General features: G+C 40.6%; 1 protein-coding gene across 4 annotated transcripts in view; it reads right to left on the reverse strand.

Moving 5' to 3' along the window:
- The window catches only part of RGS7 (regulator of G-protein signaling 7), a 546,902-nt gene extending 531,924 nt beyond the window's left edge, over positions 1–14,978 (reverse strand). For all 4 annotated transcript variants that reach the window (XM_006902443.1, XM_006902442.1, XM_006902441.1 and 1 more), the window contains exon 1: positions 14,859–14,978. In XM_006902443.1, coding sequence (XP_006902505.1) covers positions 14,859–14,936 — 78 coding nt within the window. In that variant the 5' untranslated portion in view covers positions 14,937–14,978. The remainder of the gene's footprint in view (positions 1–14,858) is intronic.
- Positions 14,979–15,908: the final 930 nt, after the last annotated feature.

Genomic DNA, 15,908 nt, shown 5'->3' on the forward strand with positions numbered 1-15,908 from the left:
GGGAAATCAAGATGGGTGTGTCAGAGGCAGTGCAATTGGCAGAGGACTGAGCAGGGTTTAGGGCTGTTGTACATAGGGTCGCTATGATTTGCAAGTGACTCGGTGGCACATAACAACAACAACAACAATGACAAATAGTATATCTAAGTCTTACTAATCAATCTCTACTATTGAAAGTCTTGATGTCATATTTTTTTAATGTCAAGGGTTCTATATGTAGGTATCTGAGAAATTGAACATGTGATTAGAAAATAAAAAAAGGAATATGAATCCAACACAAATAGCAAAGTTCAGAATTAAAGCATCAGCTCTAGTGATTCAGTGGTAAGAAGTTGCACTGCCAACCCAAAAGTGTGGTTCAAATCCACCAACTGTTCTGTAAGTGAAATATCAACAATCTCCTCCAGTGTGATGTACTGCCTCCAAAAACCCACTGGGATGAGTCAGCTCCAACTAGACATGACATAACCTAGGAGCAACACACATTAGTAGCCCTGATTTCTTGTTTATTCCAGGCCTGATAGGGTTGTATCATTTATATATCTCAGGGGTTTTTTAATGAATCTCCCTCCAATACTAATACCATATTATTTTTTCTTTTATTGTTAATTTTCATGAACTTTTACTGAGGTTTTGGATTTCCATTCATTCATTGTTGCACAAGCCACTTTTATGACTTTTAATTTTGTTCTACACTTTTCTTCCATGATTCAAAAAATATAAAAAGTTTTAAAACACATTGCCTTTGAGTAAGAACCAACTCCAGTGGGATTTTAGAGGCTGTAAATCACATGGGAAGCACCTTTCTCCTGAAAAGCTACTACTGGCTTTGAACCACCAGAGAGACCTTGGCTTTAGATTAGCAGGGCAACTCCCTACATGCCATACTATGAGAATTCCCTCTTCCACTATTCTCACTGCCATACAGTCAGAACAGATCCATGCCGATCCTCCAGCAGGTTTCCCTGTAAACCAGGTGGCATTCCTGGAGCTGGAGTCAGCACCAGGACAGCCTACAAAAGGCCTTATGTCCTGAGACCTTTGGTAATTTAATTAGATACAAGAGAATGGGATTTTAAAAGGAGGTAAGTTAAATTGTTGAGTAAATAGATTTTACTCTGTCCCCATGTTGGGCATCTCTCCACCACAATTATTTTCTAACTGGATTGATATTTTATAAAATAAAATAAAAAATCCCTGGAACTCTGATATCCAAGTGCTTCCTTTATGACTGTTATGAAAGAGTGATCAAGAGCAAATTTTCAAGGAGATTTAATAAGTCACTAAAGTGTGCAAATCAAAAATCCTTCCATATTTTCAGAGTGATCACATCCATTTCATACAGGGTGGAAAATACTCTGTTTTCCTCACTTAGTAGAACCACAAAGGCTATCAGAAGGAAATAAAACCTCTAAATAGCTTCTCTTTTGTATATATTCCCTTTCCACTGACCAGTTGGATTTGGGAAGGCTGGAGGTGGGAAATGAAGAAAATAAAATCAGGCCATAAAACCTTTCTCTTAATTCCACAAATAGCACTGACAAGCAACAACTGGTGAGGTCAGACAGAAGGTTTCCCTGCTCTGAACACAAGTTAATTATTACCCAAAATCCATCACCAATTATTATTCATAAGCTGTTTCTGTCTGCTTCTCCATGGAAATGACATCCAGGATAAGCCCCACCTAGGTAGGACAAATGTCAGTATTCATGTCACAGAAAAAAGATCTGCACTGGATTCAAATGGATCTTCTGACTCAAAACAGTATTTATAACAAAGAAAAATTTCACGGTCCTGAAAAGTACTTTCAAATCATTCCATTTACAGGAGATGTTCCATTTATGAATCTGTCAGAAATTATAAGACATTTTTCTTGTCACCTGCCTCCCAACTGAGCACCAAATTTAGAAACCTAAGGATTTCATGGTCTATGGCTTTTGTGATTATGTATTTCTGAATGCTCCTTTCTTTTCTAATGGGACTTTACCTTGTTATCATTCTTCACTCCTGTTGTTGTTGCTGTTACGTGCCTTTGCGTCAACTACACCTCATAGTAACTCTGTGAACAGGAGCTCTGAACTCTGCCCTATCCTGTTCTATTACTGGATCCAACACACCTGCCCCTATTATCCCAGTCACTGTGTCACTCCATCTCATAGGATGTCCTTCTCCAAGGACTGGTCCCTGCTGGCAACAAAGTACGTGAGACGGAGCTTCAAAATCCTTTTCTTGGGTTGGGGAGAGGGTAGGCAGGGGGAAAAGGGCAACAATGAATGACTGGAAATGCTAAGTCTCTGCAAATATTCATTAAAATTAATAAATTTTTTTAAAAAATCCTTTTCTCCAAGGAGAAATTTGGTTTCACCCTCTCCACGACAGATCTAGTTGTTCTCTTAGCAGCCAATGTTCTTCTCTAGCACCACAACTCAAAGGCAACAATACTTCTGTCATCTTTAATCACTGTCCAGGTTTCAGATGCACAGCAAGCAACTGAGAAAATGATGGCCTGGATCAGGCACATCTTAGTCTCTAGATTGATGTCAATGCTCTTTAGCAGTCTGGACAGGTCCCTGACAGCAAATTTTCCTACTACTGTGCAATTTGCACAATAACCTCAGATTAATCAAAGAAATAAGGTTCAGTACATATACCAAAAGCACACATTTTTAACTAATGACAAAAAAATACAGTTTTACAACAGCAGCAACAACAACAACAAAATAACAAATGTGGTTATGCATGTACACATGTATGCCTATGAAATGTTGCTATTATGTATCATCAATTCAGAACCAACTCCTAGCTGACCCTCAAGCATGTTTTCAGAGGCTGTAAATCACAGGGGAAGAGACTGCCCAGCCTTCTCCCACAGAGCTGCTGATGGCTTCGAACTGTGCACCTTTCAGCTGAAGACACAACTCCTTACCACTAATCTACCAGAGCTCCCTCCTTAAGCACACAGATGTAGGTGTGTATGTATAGAGAGGTGATACAGTGCACAGGGAGTCACACCACCAACCCAAAGGCAGCATCTTGCTAGTGCTTTGGATCCACCAGAGGCTCTGAGAAAGGTCAGCTACCTCTTCCCTCCTGTATGATTTACAGGCTCCAAAAAGGCGCTAGAGAGTCTATGAGTCAATTCCAACTCGATGGCAACGAGGAGAGAGAGATGTGTATACAGATATATATAAGGAAATATGTATTTAGATGTCAATCTGCAACCAAATATGTGTGTGCATACATATGTACATGTATATTCACGTGTATATTATGGTGGCCTAGTGCTAAGAACCTGGGCTGCAATCTTGAAGGAATGCAGTTCAAATCCACCAGCTACTCCACAGGAGAAAAGCTGAGCAATCCCCTCCCACGCCATTAACTGCCTGAAAACCTGTCAGAAGGTCAGTTATGGGTCAGTTCCAAATGCACGTACACAACAACAACAATACACCACAAAGAAATCCCAATAACCGAAACCCCCAATGAGATGGATTGATTCAGTTACTGGGATAATGAGGGTAGATGTGCCGGAGACAATAAGATTGGCACAGGATAGGGCAGGGTTTAGAGCTGTCATACACAGGGTCGCTATGAGTTGCAAGCGACTCAATGGCACATAACAACAGCAATATCTTCTAAGATACAACTATTGAGCTAAAGATCCAAAATCATCCACTAGACAGAGAGTCTATGAGAATCACAGCCACATCCCCTGAGACAAGAAAATAGGATGTCAGCCAAAGGGCAGGGAGACTCCAGCAGTCCAAATCCCCCAGAAATGCTGCAGGCGAAAGATGGGAGTCTCCTCCATCATGACTTACAGCCTCTGAAGCCCAATGGAAGATCATTATAGCTGGGAGAGACTCATTTGCGGTGAGGTTCTTGGATTCGATATTTTATATTTTTTTCTTTTTTTCAGCAGACTACTAAAGGAGCCTTCTGGGCAAAATGTGTAACATATCAGGCAAGCACCAAAAAGGTTTGAAGGTTGGAATCACCAGCCTTTCCTTGGGAGAAAGATGAGCAATCTCCTTCCCTAAGGATTTAGAGTCTTGGAAACCTGGTGGAGAATCTCTGTGAGTCAGAAATAACTCCACAGCAGACCTTCTGGGCTTCTGTTGACACCACTAACAACCATTCCAATCAGGGCCATGACAGACTGAACTCTACAGAAAGAAGAATGTGGAACAGATCTTGAATTCTTATAAAGTTCAGACTTATAGGTCCAGTTGAGGACCCCTAGACTATTACCCTGAAATTCTCTATCAGCCTTACACTGAAACTATCCCAAGAGTACCTTTTAACTAAATGGCAGATTGTTTGATCAAATAAATAATATCACCAGTGAGTAATATGGGTGTTTTAAAAAAATCAGCTATTGTGTAAAAAATCAATTTTTATAAATTTTCATTCAAATAAAAATTAAAAACAGAAATCTGTATGAAACCAAATCATCAAAAACATGGACATAAACAGATTGTTGTTGTTATGTGACATCAAATCACCTGTGACTCATAGTGACCCTATGTACAACAGCTCTAAAGCCTGCCCTATACTGAGCCAGATTCACTGACTCCAACACACCTACCCCCAGCACCCCAGTCATTGTGTCAATTAGAGGAAGAAAACATTCAGAAAGGAAATAATGATGATAGGGTTTTTAAATGATGACATTTTTAAAGGATTAAGAAAAACCATCATACAATGTCTCTGAAAGCTATGTGTAAACCAACCTATCGCTGTCAAGTGAATTCCAACCCATCATGACCCTATGGCACAGAGTAAAAATTCTAAAATCCTATAGGGTTTCCAAGGCTCTAAATATTTTAACATTTAAGAGGGCAGACAGCCTCTTCTTTCCCTTGGGAAATGAGTGGTGGCAGATGTCAATCACCAACCTTCCGGTCATCAGCTGAGCAGAGCTCGTAACAATACATGTGATAATGTTGTTGTTGTTGTTGTTAGGTGCTATCGAGTAGTAGGCGACTCATAGCGACACTATGAATGAAAGTCCTCAACACTTGTGTGACTTTCAACCTCTCTCCAGGTTCATAGGGTTTCTGGAGGCAAGCTATTACGGAAGTAGATGCCAGTCCTCCTTCCAAGCTTGTTTTAATCTGGGAGCTCCACCAAACACTGTCCACCATGGGTAACCATTATCACATTTGACACATCAGTGTCACAGTGTTTAGCATCACAGCAACCATGAGCTACTGCTGTACTGCAATGCACAGACCAGTGCTATACCACTTAGAAGAATGTTTGACAAAAAAACCAATTAAAACCAGGCCTGAGGGCCGCAGATTAAAACAAGTCCTGAAGACGTATATAACTTTCATCATTTCTCCAAGTTCATAGAGTTTCCGGAGGCAAGCTATTTCAGAAGTGGATGCCACTTGCTAAGTAGGAACATGAATTGATGTGTAAACTTTCACCAAAAAATACAATAAAATATTTGTGTGGGTTTTTTAAAAGTTAACTAAGTTTTTTTTAAAAGGCAAAGAGAATTCTTTCTTCACAATGGAGTTGAAGGGGAAGAATACTGGTACTAAATTTTGACCAAGTTATAATCTTTTCAATCTCTGGCTATGTGTCTGAAAGTTGGACAATGGCTAAGGAAGACAGAAGAATCGATACCTTTAAGCTGTGCTACTGGGGAAGAGGGCTGAATAGTCATGGGCCACCAAGAGAAAAAACAAATATGTCATGGAAAAGGTGGAGACAGGGTGCTCTTTGGAGGCAAGGATGGTGAAGCTTAATCTCGCATCCTTTGGATATGTTGCTACGAGAAGCTACTCCTCAGAGAGGGACAACATGCTTGAAAATGTGGCAGGTCAGCAAAAGAGAGAAAGACATTCAACCAGGCGATCTGACACAGTGACTGCAGCAATGGGTTTTCTGTGTCAGAGATGATGAAGAGGGTGCAGGATAGGACATGGTTGAGAATTGCTGTTCATAGGGTCGCCAGGAGTCACACTGGACTCGGCAGCATCTAACAACTATCTAGTGGGCAGCATGTTTGGCCAGACACCCAATCTGGAGCAAATGTCCTTGTATTCTGGGTCCCAGCTCAGATGTCCTTGAAGCCTGACTGTCCCCAAAGAAGAGAAAGATGTAAAATCTCCTCTCCTATAACATCTGAAACACACCAGGTCAGCTATAATTCGGTTCTGACGCCACAGCAATGAGGGTCTCTTTTTAAGAAAGCTATTTTCTTTTATTCCATTAAACAATTAATTTGATTTGAATTGGGACTTTTCTGAAGAAAGCCTAGAAACAAAACTAGTGACGCTTCATAAATGTATGAGTTTTAAATAGAATGTTTTCAAATACGTCAAACCACATAACCACTCTAATTCCATATTCTGGGGGAGAAAGCAGCATTATAAATTAAAAAAAATGGTAAAGCAAATACTTTGTCCATATGGATTTTAACACATAATAAGGACTATCAGAGTCTAAAAGTAGTTATGAGAGTAGAAAGGATGAAGGAATGGGAAAACCATGGTCCAGGAAGCAATGAGGGGTTTTCCATGGGGAGCAAGTCTCTATGTATTCTGGATTTCAGTTCAGTTGTCCCCAAAAGCTGTTCCCAAAGCATCCAGAAGACAAAGAGCAGAACAGCTAGCAATGGATATTGGTAATGGACACATATTTTGATTAAGAGAATTGGTTTTATAGAATTTTAAACATGAAAAGTGTTGAACTGGCAAGTGTTATTCATATTTCCTTTTTTTCATAAAATGAAAAAATCAGGAACTTAGATTTTACAACTAAATCTTCACAATTTCACCAAAAGCATAAGAAACTGTGGAGGTGGATGGAAATCAGGAAGTGAGCTTTGGAAAAAAATCATCATTACAAATTTTGTGTATCAAAGCCACTTTAAAAAATTAAAAAGACAATTTATGAAAATAGAAAAAAGTATGTGTACATCATTGATGTATCTGATCGCAGGGTCAGGCAATTTGATGGGGGGGCATGAAGAAAATGGGAAAGATCTGATGTGAAATATAATGCATTCAAACTTTGTAAATAAACCAGTATTTTTAAAAAGATGCAAAATATATAAAGAACTCTTACAACTAAACAGCAAAAAGACAGTCTAATTTAAAAATGGCAAAGACTTAAAAAGACATTTCTCTAAAGAAAATATATGTACTGCCAATAATTACATGGAAAATGCTCATCATCTTTAATCAGTAAAGAAATGCAGATAAAAACTACAATTAGATCACTCTGCATCCACTAGAATGTCTACAATAAAAATAAGTGGAAAATCAAAATCATTAATAAGTGTTTAGACAAAATGGAAAACGTATGCACTGCTGATGGGAACATAAAACAGCAAGGCCACTGTGGAAATCAGTGAGATTGCTGAGAAAATTATATATAATATTACCAAATAACTCAGTAATTTTACTACTGTACATGCACAAACACACATACCACACCAAAACAATAAGAAAACAGATTCACACTTGTACACCAATGTTTCCTGCAGCATTAGGCAGTTTTCAAAAGGCGGAGACAGCCCAAATGTCCATCAGAAGATGAACAGATAAAAGATAGTATATACACACCATGGGCTATCAGTACTCAGCCATAAAAAGGAATGAGGTGGGAAGAGAAGAAATCATAGGACAGCAGAGATTAGTGGACAAATGGAGGGCAAAAGGAACAGGCAAGGTATAATGGGGACTTGATGAAACAGGGTGATATAAAGGATGGCTCAACAGTAATTATATAAAACACAAATGTATATGAATGATTGTATAAAACACAACTTAATATGAATGAATCACTATGTTTATGAATGATTGTTTCAAATCAGTTTTTAAAAAGTAATGAGGGCTGATACATGCCAAATACATCCATGTATTTACCCAAGAGAGAGCAATCAATCCTCAAATCCCATGACCCTCAGATGAGAAATACTAGATGGTACCTGTCTACCACCACTGGCTACCCTAAAGAGGTCACAGTAGAAGATCCTAGGTAGAGTAGGTGGGAATGTGGAGGACTCAAGAACATGAAGCAAGCCCTGACTTACAGTCCAATCAAGACTCCTGGAACCATGAAGAAGACCACAACTCTTACCCATCCTTCAGATTTGGTAAAATATCACCACTCTGGCTCAACTTTCATCTGAACAATAGATAGACCTTTAGGGGGAACAGGCACAGGCAGGCACACACTTACTTTAAAAATAGAGAAATATATGAGATATCATTTCACCCCAGTCAAAATAGCAAAATTTAACAGAACAGCAAGCAACAAATGCTGGCGAGGTTGTGGAGAAACTGGAACCCTCATTCACTGTTGGTGGGAGTGTAAAATGGTGCAACCCCTGTGGAAAGCAGTATGGCGCTTTCTCAAAAAGTTGCAAATAGAGATACCATTTGACCCAGCAATACCACGACTGGGAATATACCCCGAAGAGACCATAACTGACACCCAAGCAGATATATGCACACCCATGTTTATTGCAGCTTTGTTCACAATAGCAAGGAGTTGGAAACAACCTAAGTGCCCATCAACAAACGAATGGCTAGAGAAGATGTGGTATATTCGCACAATGGAATACTGTGCTGCATTAAAAAACAAGGAACTCATGCAATATTATTAAAAATGGTTGACTCTGGAGAACATTATGCTGAGTGAAATATCCCAGTCACAAAAGGACAAATATTACATAATGCCACTGTTGTAGAATGGGACTGTCCTTGGGGTTGGGGAGAGACTGAGTAAGATGGGTTCAATAATGTATACTGCACTGAAACAGAGGAGGGAGAAAACTGTTTAAAAGAGATATATAACTAGGTATTTCTGTCATCACAGGAGACTAGAGCGAGGGCTACATGGTGGAGGGGACCTGGGGGAGGGTTTGTAAAACAATGAAAGAATCTTTTCTTTTACTTTTCCATAATTTTTGACTCATGTACTTATAACTTGTTAGTCAAATTTGTCTCTTCTAGGTTGCAACACCCCCATGATACATCTTCAAGGATATGAACATGTATGGCCAAGCACAATCAATAAGAGTGCATCTAAATTCCAAAATCAATCTCCATAATAGTCTATGTGTTTCCTACTGCCAAAGGGGCCCTTTAGAGTAGTGAGAGAAGATCTTCACCCTGAAACCCACAGCGTCCCTTTTCAGCAGGAAGTAGCTAAGAGAATACGCCATCCCCTTTTCCTTATGACTCAGGGTGACGTCTCTCTCAGGGAGGAGTGATAGGGAATGGCAAAGGACACACTGACAAAGAAGATTAATCAGAACTGGCTTTGACAAGCACTGTGGCATTTGGACAAGAACAAACTGGGAGGAGGGTAGAGAGAATGGTGCAGCGGTGAATGAATGGAAACCCAAAATCTCTGTAAATGTTTATGAAAATTAATAAAATATAATTATAGAAAAAAAATAGAGAAATAACTAGTAAAATCTGTGAAAGGCCAAAGGGGGAGGAGGAGGGGGCAGGGGAGCTAAAAGTGAGAAGGGGGAGAAATCATGGCATCACAGAGCTTAGTGAGAGGGGAGAGGGGTGGAAGTAATTAGGAAAATGGTGGGCATAGGTCAGTGGTCTTTTTAATAAAATAGAACTTGACTGAAGGAATGTGTGAAACACAAGGTATACAAATTTTGTATTTAACCCAAATTAAATAAAATTTTAGAAAATAATAATCAACCATGCAAGGTCACAAGAGTGGCATTTGTCCAAGACTAAAACTCACACATCAGAAAGGGACAGGAAAGAAAGATTAAAAGGGAATTACAAAAAAAGGGGGGATTATTACAAGGAGGAAAGAATGTGATTACATTGTGGGTATTGTAATTAATGCTATCAAATAACATGCATATAAAATGTTGAATTAAAACAAATTTGGTAAACTTTCATTCAAATCATAATACAAATAAAAAGGTTTACAGCCTTTGTTGTTATTGTTGTGTGCTGTTGATTTGCCTATGACCCACAGTGATCCTATGTACAGCAGCTCTGAACCCTGTCCTGTCCTGAGGCCAGTCTCACTGATTCAGACACACCAACCTCCATTGTCCCAGTTACTGTATCAATCCATCTCATCCCGGTCTTCCTCTCCTATGCTGCCCATCCACCCTTTTGAGCATGATGTGCTTCTCCAAAATCAGTCCCTCCAGACCACATGTCCAAAGTATGAGAGAGAGAACTTCAAAATCCTAGCCTTCAAGGAAAAACCTACTTTCACCCTCTCCAAGACAGACCTTTGTTTACAGCCCCAGAAACAACATAAAGCGATTTTACTGTCCTTTGGGCTGCTATGACTTAAAATCAACTCAATGATAATTCTACTGAGTTATTACTGCTGTTACTAATATTATTATTCTGTCAGTCAGATTTCATCATAAACTGTGACAAGTCCAAACTGTGCCCGTCTATTCCTTCACTTCCACCTCCATTATATATCTTGTAAATATACTTTCCATACTATTTCTTTTCATTTTTGTTATGTTGTCTTTAGCTGAATGCTGTTTTTGTTGACTTGTTTCATGTTTTATATATTATAATCTGGATTTCTCGTTGCTGTTTTGTTTTGGAAGTAGTTTGTTTTGGGTTTTTTTTTCCATTATAATGCCTTGTTTTTCTTATAAAGCTCCTAAATTCAACATTAAAACACAAATACTCACTTTAATCCTAAAAGAATTACTATTTTTTGTTACAGTTGACTCTCTAATACTTATTTGTTCTGGGTAAAACAGGTGAGGGGAAAGAACTGATGCATGCTATAAAGTGTGTTGTTGTATACTATCAAGTCAGAACTGACCCACAGTTGGCCCTATGGAGGGTTTTCAGAAGCAGTAAACTGCATGAAGGGCACTGCTCACCTTGCTCCAGCAGAGTAGTGGGTGGATTCGAACTGAGTTCTGCATCAGAGCAGTTACTTACCAATAAGCTACCATAGCTACAAAGTATGCAGACCCTGAATATAATTAGCCAAATGAAATAAATAATAAACAAACCAAACAAGAAACCAAACAAAAACCAACACTGGAATAATTCCACTTAAATGCACTATGGAGATAAGACAAATTCAGAGACAGGAACTAGGTTACAAAGTTACTAGCACTGGGAGCAGCCTGGAGTGGAAGATATAGTCTAATGTATACAAAGTTTCACTGTAGTGTTGTTAGATGTCATCCAGTTCACTACAACTCATAGTGCCCCTATGAACAAGAGATGGAAACCTTGTCTAATCCTGTGCCATCATCAACATCTCTGCTTTGTTTAAGCCCACTGTGACATAACTGTATCAATCCATCCTGCTGAGGTTCTAGAAATGACTGTGATAATTACACAATATAGTAATGTAAAATAAGGATTTTTGTGTTACATGTAACTAAAATTCAATTTTTAAAAAATAAAACTCTGGCATCAAATTAAATGTCTGGATACCCCTCACATTAAGTCCTTAAAGAGCTGATAGCAAACATGAATGAGGACCGACAGGTACCATTGCTGATCAGGGAGTCACACTACTATCATCTGCAGTCTTCAGTGTGAGGAACTCGCTCTGCCTGGAGGATCATATTTGCACTCATTGTACATTTTCTCCATAACATCTGTAACATCAAATAGGCAATTTCCATGGATTTTTTTTATGAATGAAATGTCCACAGAAAGATGATTAGAATGCCATGAGGCTGTTTCTGATTCTAAACACACTTTCATGAATTGTGAAGTAGAAGGGGGAAATTCACATGACTCTATACAACAGTAATTTACCCACCTCTCATGGGGCTGTTAACGAGCAGCACTGTACTGCAAGAACAAGGCTCTTTACTAAACCTTTGATAGGCTCATGATTAGTAAGTGTGTGTTACATACCACTTATACTTTCATGAAGGTGGAAAATCCCAGTACAAGAATGTATTCAACCTACAGCCCATTTGAATTAGTTTGCTGTTCTTTACATTAAAATTCTGTGGAGATATTATACATAAAGTCCAGCCCAGATCTTTAGGACAAAATTCCCTCTGGGTCACCAGCTAATAATTTTTTTTCTCTTAAAAAAAAAGAAAAGGATACAAAACCATAAATTTCATATAAAATAAAAAAGAGAAACACTAGCCACACACAGCCCATATTATGTAATATCTGCACACAGATAAGTACCTTCTGACTTTCTAGCCAGCAAACAATAACCATAGACATTAAATAAACTATATGGAACCAAACCATGCATTTATTGTTTATATCACAAATATTTAAAAAATATGCTCAAAAAATAGCAAGATAGACAAACTACAGGCAAAATTTAATACGCTATGTTTCTAATAAATATTAATGAAAGTTTTTTCCTAAAAATATATTCTTTGCATCATTAACTTTAAACAAACAGCTAATGAAACTCTAGCTTAAACAACAAAACAGTAACACTGCAAATAATTCTTTTCTTCCCTCTGTAATCATTATAGTCTGTTAATTTACAAAGAACATTAAAAGCCATTTAATAGGATTATAACAACTTTTGGTTTTAGGGACCTCTGGTGGCTTAGTTGAAAGGAAGTGGGGCTGCCAACACCAAAGGCTTAAGGTTCAAACCCACCAGCATTTTTAAAAGAAAAAGATAGGCAATCTCCCCACGCACAATGTATTGCCTCTAAATACTCGCTGGAGGCTTAGGTATGAGTTGGCTCTGATTCGATGGTAGACAACAACAGCACAGCTTATAGAGTAAACTGAAAATTAGCAATATGATATTTCGGTACATAAAACCATCACAGAACTATTGCTAAAGTTCTTGTCTCATATTTCATTTATTCTCATGATAAGTGACTAAATGAAACAGACAGGCTGATATCATATTAACTTATTTCCAATATCAAGGAAACTATTAGCATCTGATGAACTAACTCATCCTTAATCATTTCTAGGGGAAAAAATACAGTTGCATGGTCTAACAAAAGCAGTTACCTAGTATAATTTTCCATCCAGAATCCAAATCTTCAAACTGCATACAATATGTAGATAGGATTTAAAGTTCCCACATCCTGCCTACATCCATATGCAAAGTTACATCAAACTATTAGGAAATATTTTAACATTTACAAATGCCTTAACCTCCCCAAAAAGATTTCTGTCCAGATCCAGCTCTTACCTAGAATGGGCAAACATTTCATTATTTCAATCGGTGTAGAAATAATAAAATAAGACTCTAGTAGATGACTTCCCAGTTGATCTAATGCAGAATTCTTTAAGACTAAAAAAGAGGCAACTTTACCCAATTTTCCTTCCCTTCATACTGTGTTGTCACAGATACATATAACTGCCATCAGAGGTGCACAATGAAGCACTGTCTGCTACACCAGAAAAAAGGCAGCTAGCATTCACTGCCCATCAGGATGTCTACACACCTTCTCCCTGATGCAATAATTATTCTCTCAGCCACAGAGTTGTCACCTCACCTTTAAGGATGCTGAGCAACAGAGAGAGAGAAAATTTTTGGAGAGCAGGTCAAGTCAGTGCACGGCTCTTCGCCTTTATCCACAATCAGCTCTGACCCTCCCACTGAAGCAGTAAATGCAAACTCATCCTAGATCTTCAATGGCTTATGCTCACCTTGTTGGGTACCATCGAGTCAGAACCAATCCATATCTCACCCTCTGGCAGGCTTTCAGAGGCAGTTTACTGCATGGGGGCGGGGGGGAGATTGCCCATCCTTCTCCAGTGGAGCAGCTGGTGGCCTTGAACTGACTGTGTGCCTTTGTGATTGCAGCACTGTTTCTTGCCACTAGGCCACCAGAGCTTCCTTTACGCCCCGAAAAAAAGGTCTTGGTTTCAAGGCATGACTTTCTTTTTATCATTGCTAAGGTCACCACAGGGAGCACTGGTGGCCTCATGACAAGAAGCTGTGCGGCAAACTCAAAGTTTCTAATCCACCAGCTGCGCTGCAGGAGAAGGATGGGCCATCTCCTCCTGGCTGATGTAACTGTGTCTGAAAACTAACCTGGAGGGTCAAAGCTATAGGTCACTTCTGACCTGACAGCATACAAGAACAAGGTCAACCACAGGAATCCTGCCAATAAGGACTCTTAAGTAACATACTAAATAAAAATGCCACCAGCATAAAAGGTAACAAAATAAACATCATTGCTTCTCTAAATTACTGAGGTTGCTGATTACAACCAGCATGAAGCTCTCCATGAACCACTCTGAAGAATACTCAATATTCAAATGCATCTTGATTGTAGCAGCTCAGAATCTAGAAGTTTGTTGCTGATCACAGTTATCAAATGCATAAAGCTCTCAGACCTGTTCTTGAAAAAAAACAAACAACAACAACAAAAAAAACCCAACACAAAACCCACAAAACCAAAATGTTATTCTTAAAAAAAAAAAAAACAACTCAACAAAACAAAACCACAAAACAGCCCAAACCTTAGAAATATGAACATTTAGGGGGAAACAGAGCAGAGTTTTCCAGGAGTGGCATCACAAAGTCACTTTTTATACAGCAGTATCACTTCTCGGAGCTGCAAAGCCATCAATGCCATGCACCAGGAATCCTAAATGTTTAGATAAAACCACCTCTAAAAATTAGTATAGACGCTATCAAGTCATGGGTGTAAGCAACCGAATGTAGGCAATGTCTACCTTGCTCTTACTGCTGAGGTAAAATCAGCAAGAAAGTTTGACTACCCCCATTTATTTCATTGCTTTTCTACATGTATCACTTGAGGAAGGCAGATACAGTACAGTTAGGAGGCACTGGTGAACTAGGGTACCCAACACGGCCGCCACAAAGTTGATTTATACTCGGATCTTAGAGGAGGGGAAGCCACAAGTTCCCTCTTCGCAGGAAAGTGAAACTATTCTTACCTTTCTGTACACCAGCATGTTGGGTGATTCATCTGCCACCCCATTGCTGGTCTGCCCGTAATTATTCCCCTGGGCCATGTCGCCTCAAGCTCCGAGAATCTCAGGTACGGGATTAATCAGCTTTTCCTGCAAAGGGTTAGGAAGACATCGCTGAGACCCTGCGGATGGTACCTGAGGGAGGCAACACCCCGGTTCCTCAGGAGCAGGCTTGCATCCTAAGGCTGGCTCCAAGGAGTGACACAGGATGCAAATTTAGATAAAAACAAAACCGAGCCTGCACACACGATGCCCACGAAGAATCCTAAGGAAATAGTCTTTTGGCTGTGAATGAAGCCGACTTCATTTTAAAAATGAAAGTGTTCATTCTGAAAAGTGTTTGCTGCTCCCCTGGAAAGCAGTCAGCATTCCCCGACGAGGGAAGCGGCTCAGGCCGCCCAGGTGGGGCAGCTCCCCTGGATGCTGGTCTCCCAGGAGGGAGGAAGGGAGCACCCCGGTGCGCAGATTTCCGCTCAGGTGTCTGCCCACCTCCCCACGGGCGCGGCACAAGGAGGCTGGTCTTCAGCCCTCCCCGCTAACACCCCGTCCCTGGGTCCCCAGCCTCCCACACGGCCGGCTGCGCTGCGCCCACTGCCACCTGCCCGCACCCCAGTCGCCAGCCCGCGCCGCTCGCCCACTCGGCCCGGGGAAGCCTTCGGCGGGGAACACCAGGACGTGGCCGGCCGCGGGACCCAGAGAGGGCAGTCCCTGGGCGGCTGGCGCCCCAGCCCACAGCCCCGGCCGCGCGCAACGAGGCGCGGAGGAGGAAGCGGAGCCCGCGCGGGGCAGCCCGCGGAGCGCAGAATGAGCGCAGGACGCAGACCCGGAGCGGGGTCGGCCGTACCCTCCGCCCGCGCGCTGCCGGCGCCCAGGAATGGGGGTGGGGCGGCGAGCGGCCCAGGGCTCCCCCCACCGCCCGCCTCCCCAGTTACCTCCGCGGCCAAGGTCACAGCCTCGCGACACTGCTCCCGGCCGGCAGCTCCCGCGCTGTCTCCGCGCTGTCAGCTGGCGGCG

Source organism: Elephantulus edwardii, unplaced genomic scaffold (assembly GCF_000299155.1).
Source record: "Elephantulus edwardii isolate Elephantulus edwardi_28Jun2011 unplaced genomic scaffold, EleEdw1.0 scaffold00412, whole genome shotgun sequence".
Lineage (NCBI taxonomy): Eukaryota > Metazoa > Chordata > Mammalia > Macroscelidea > Macroscelididae > Elephantulus > Elephantulus edwardii.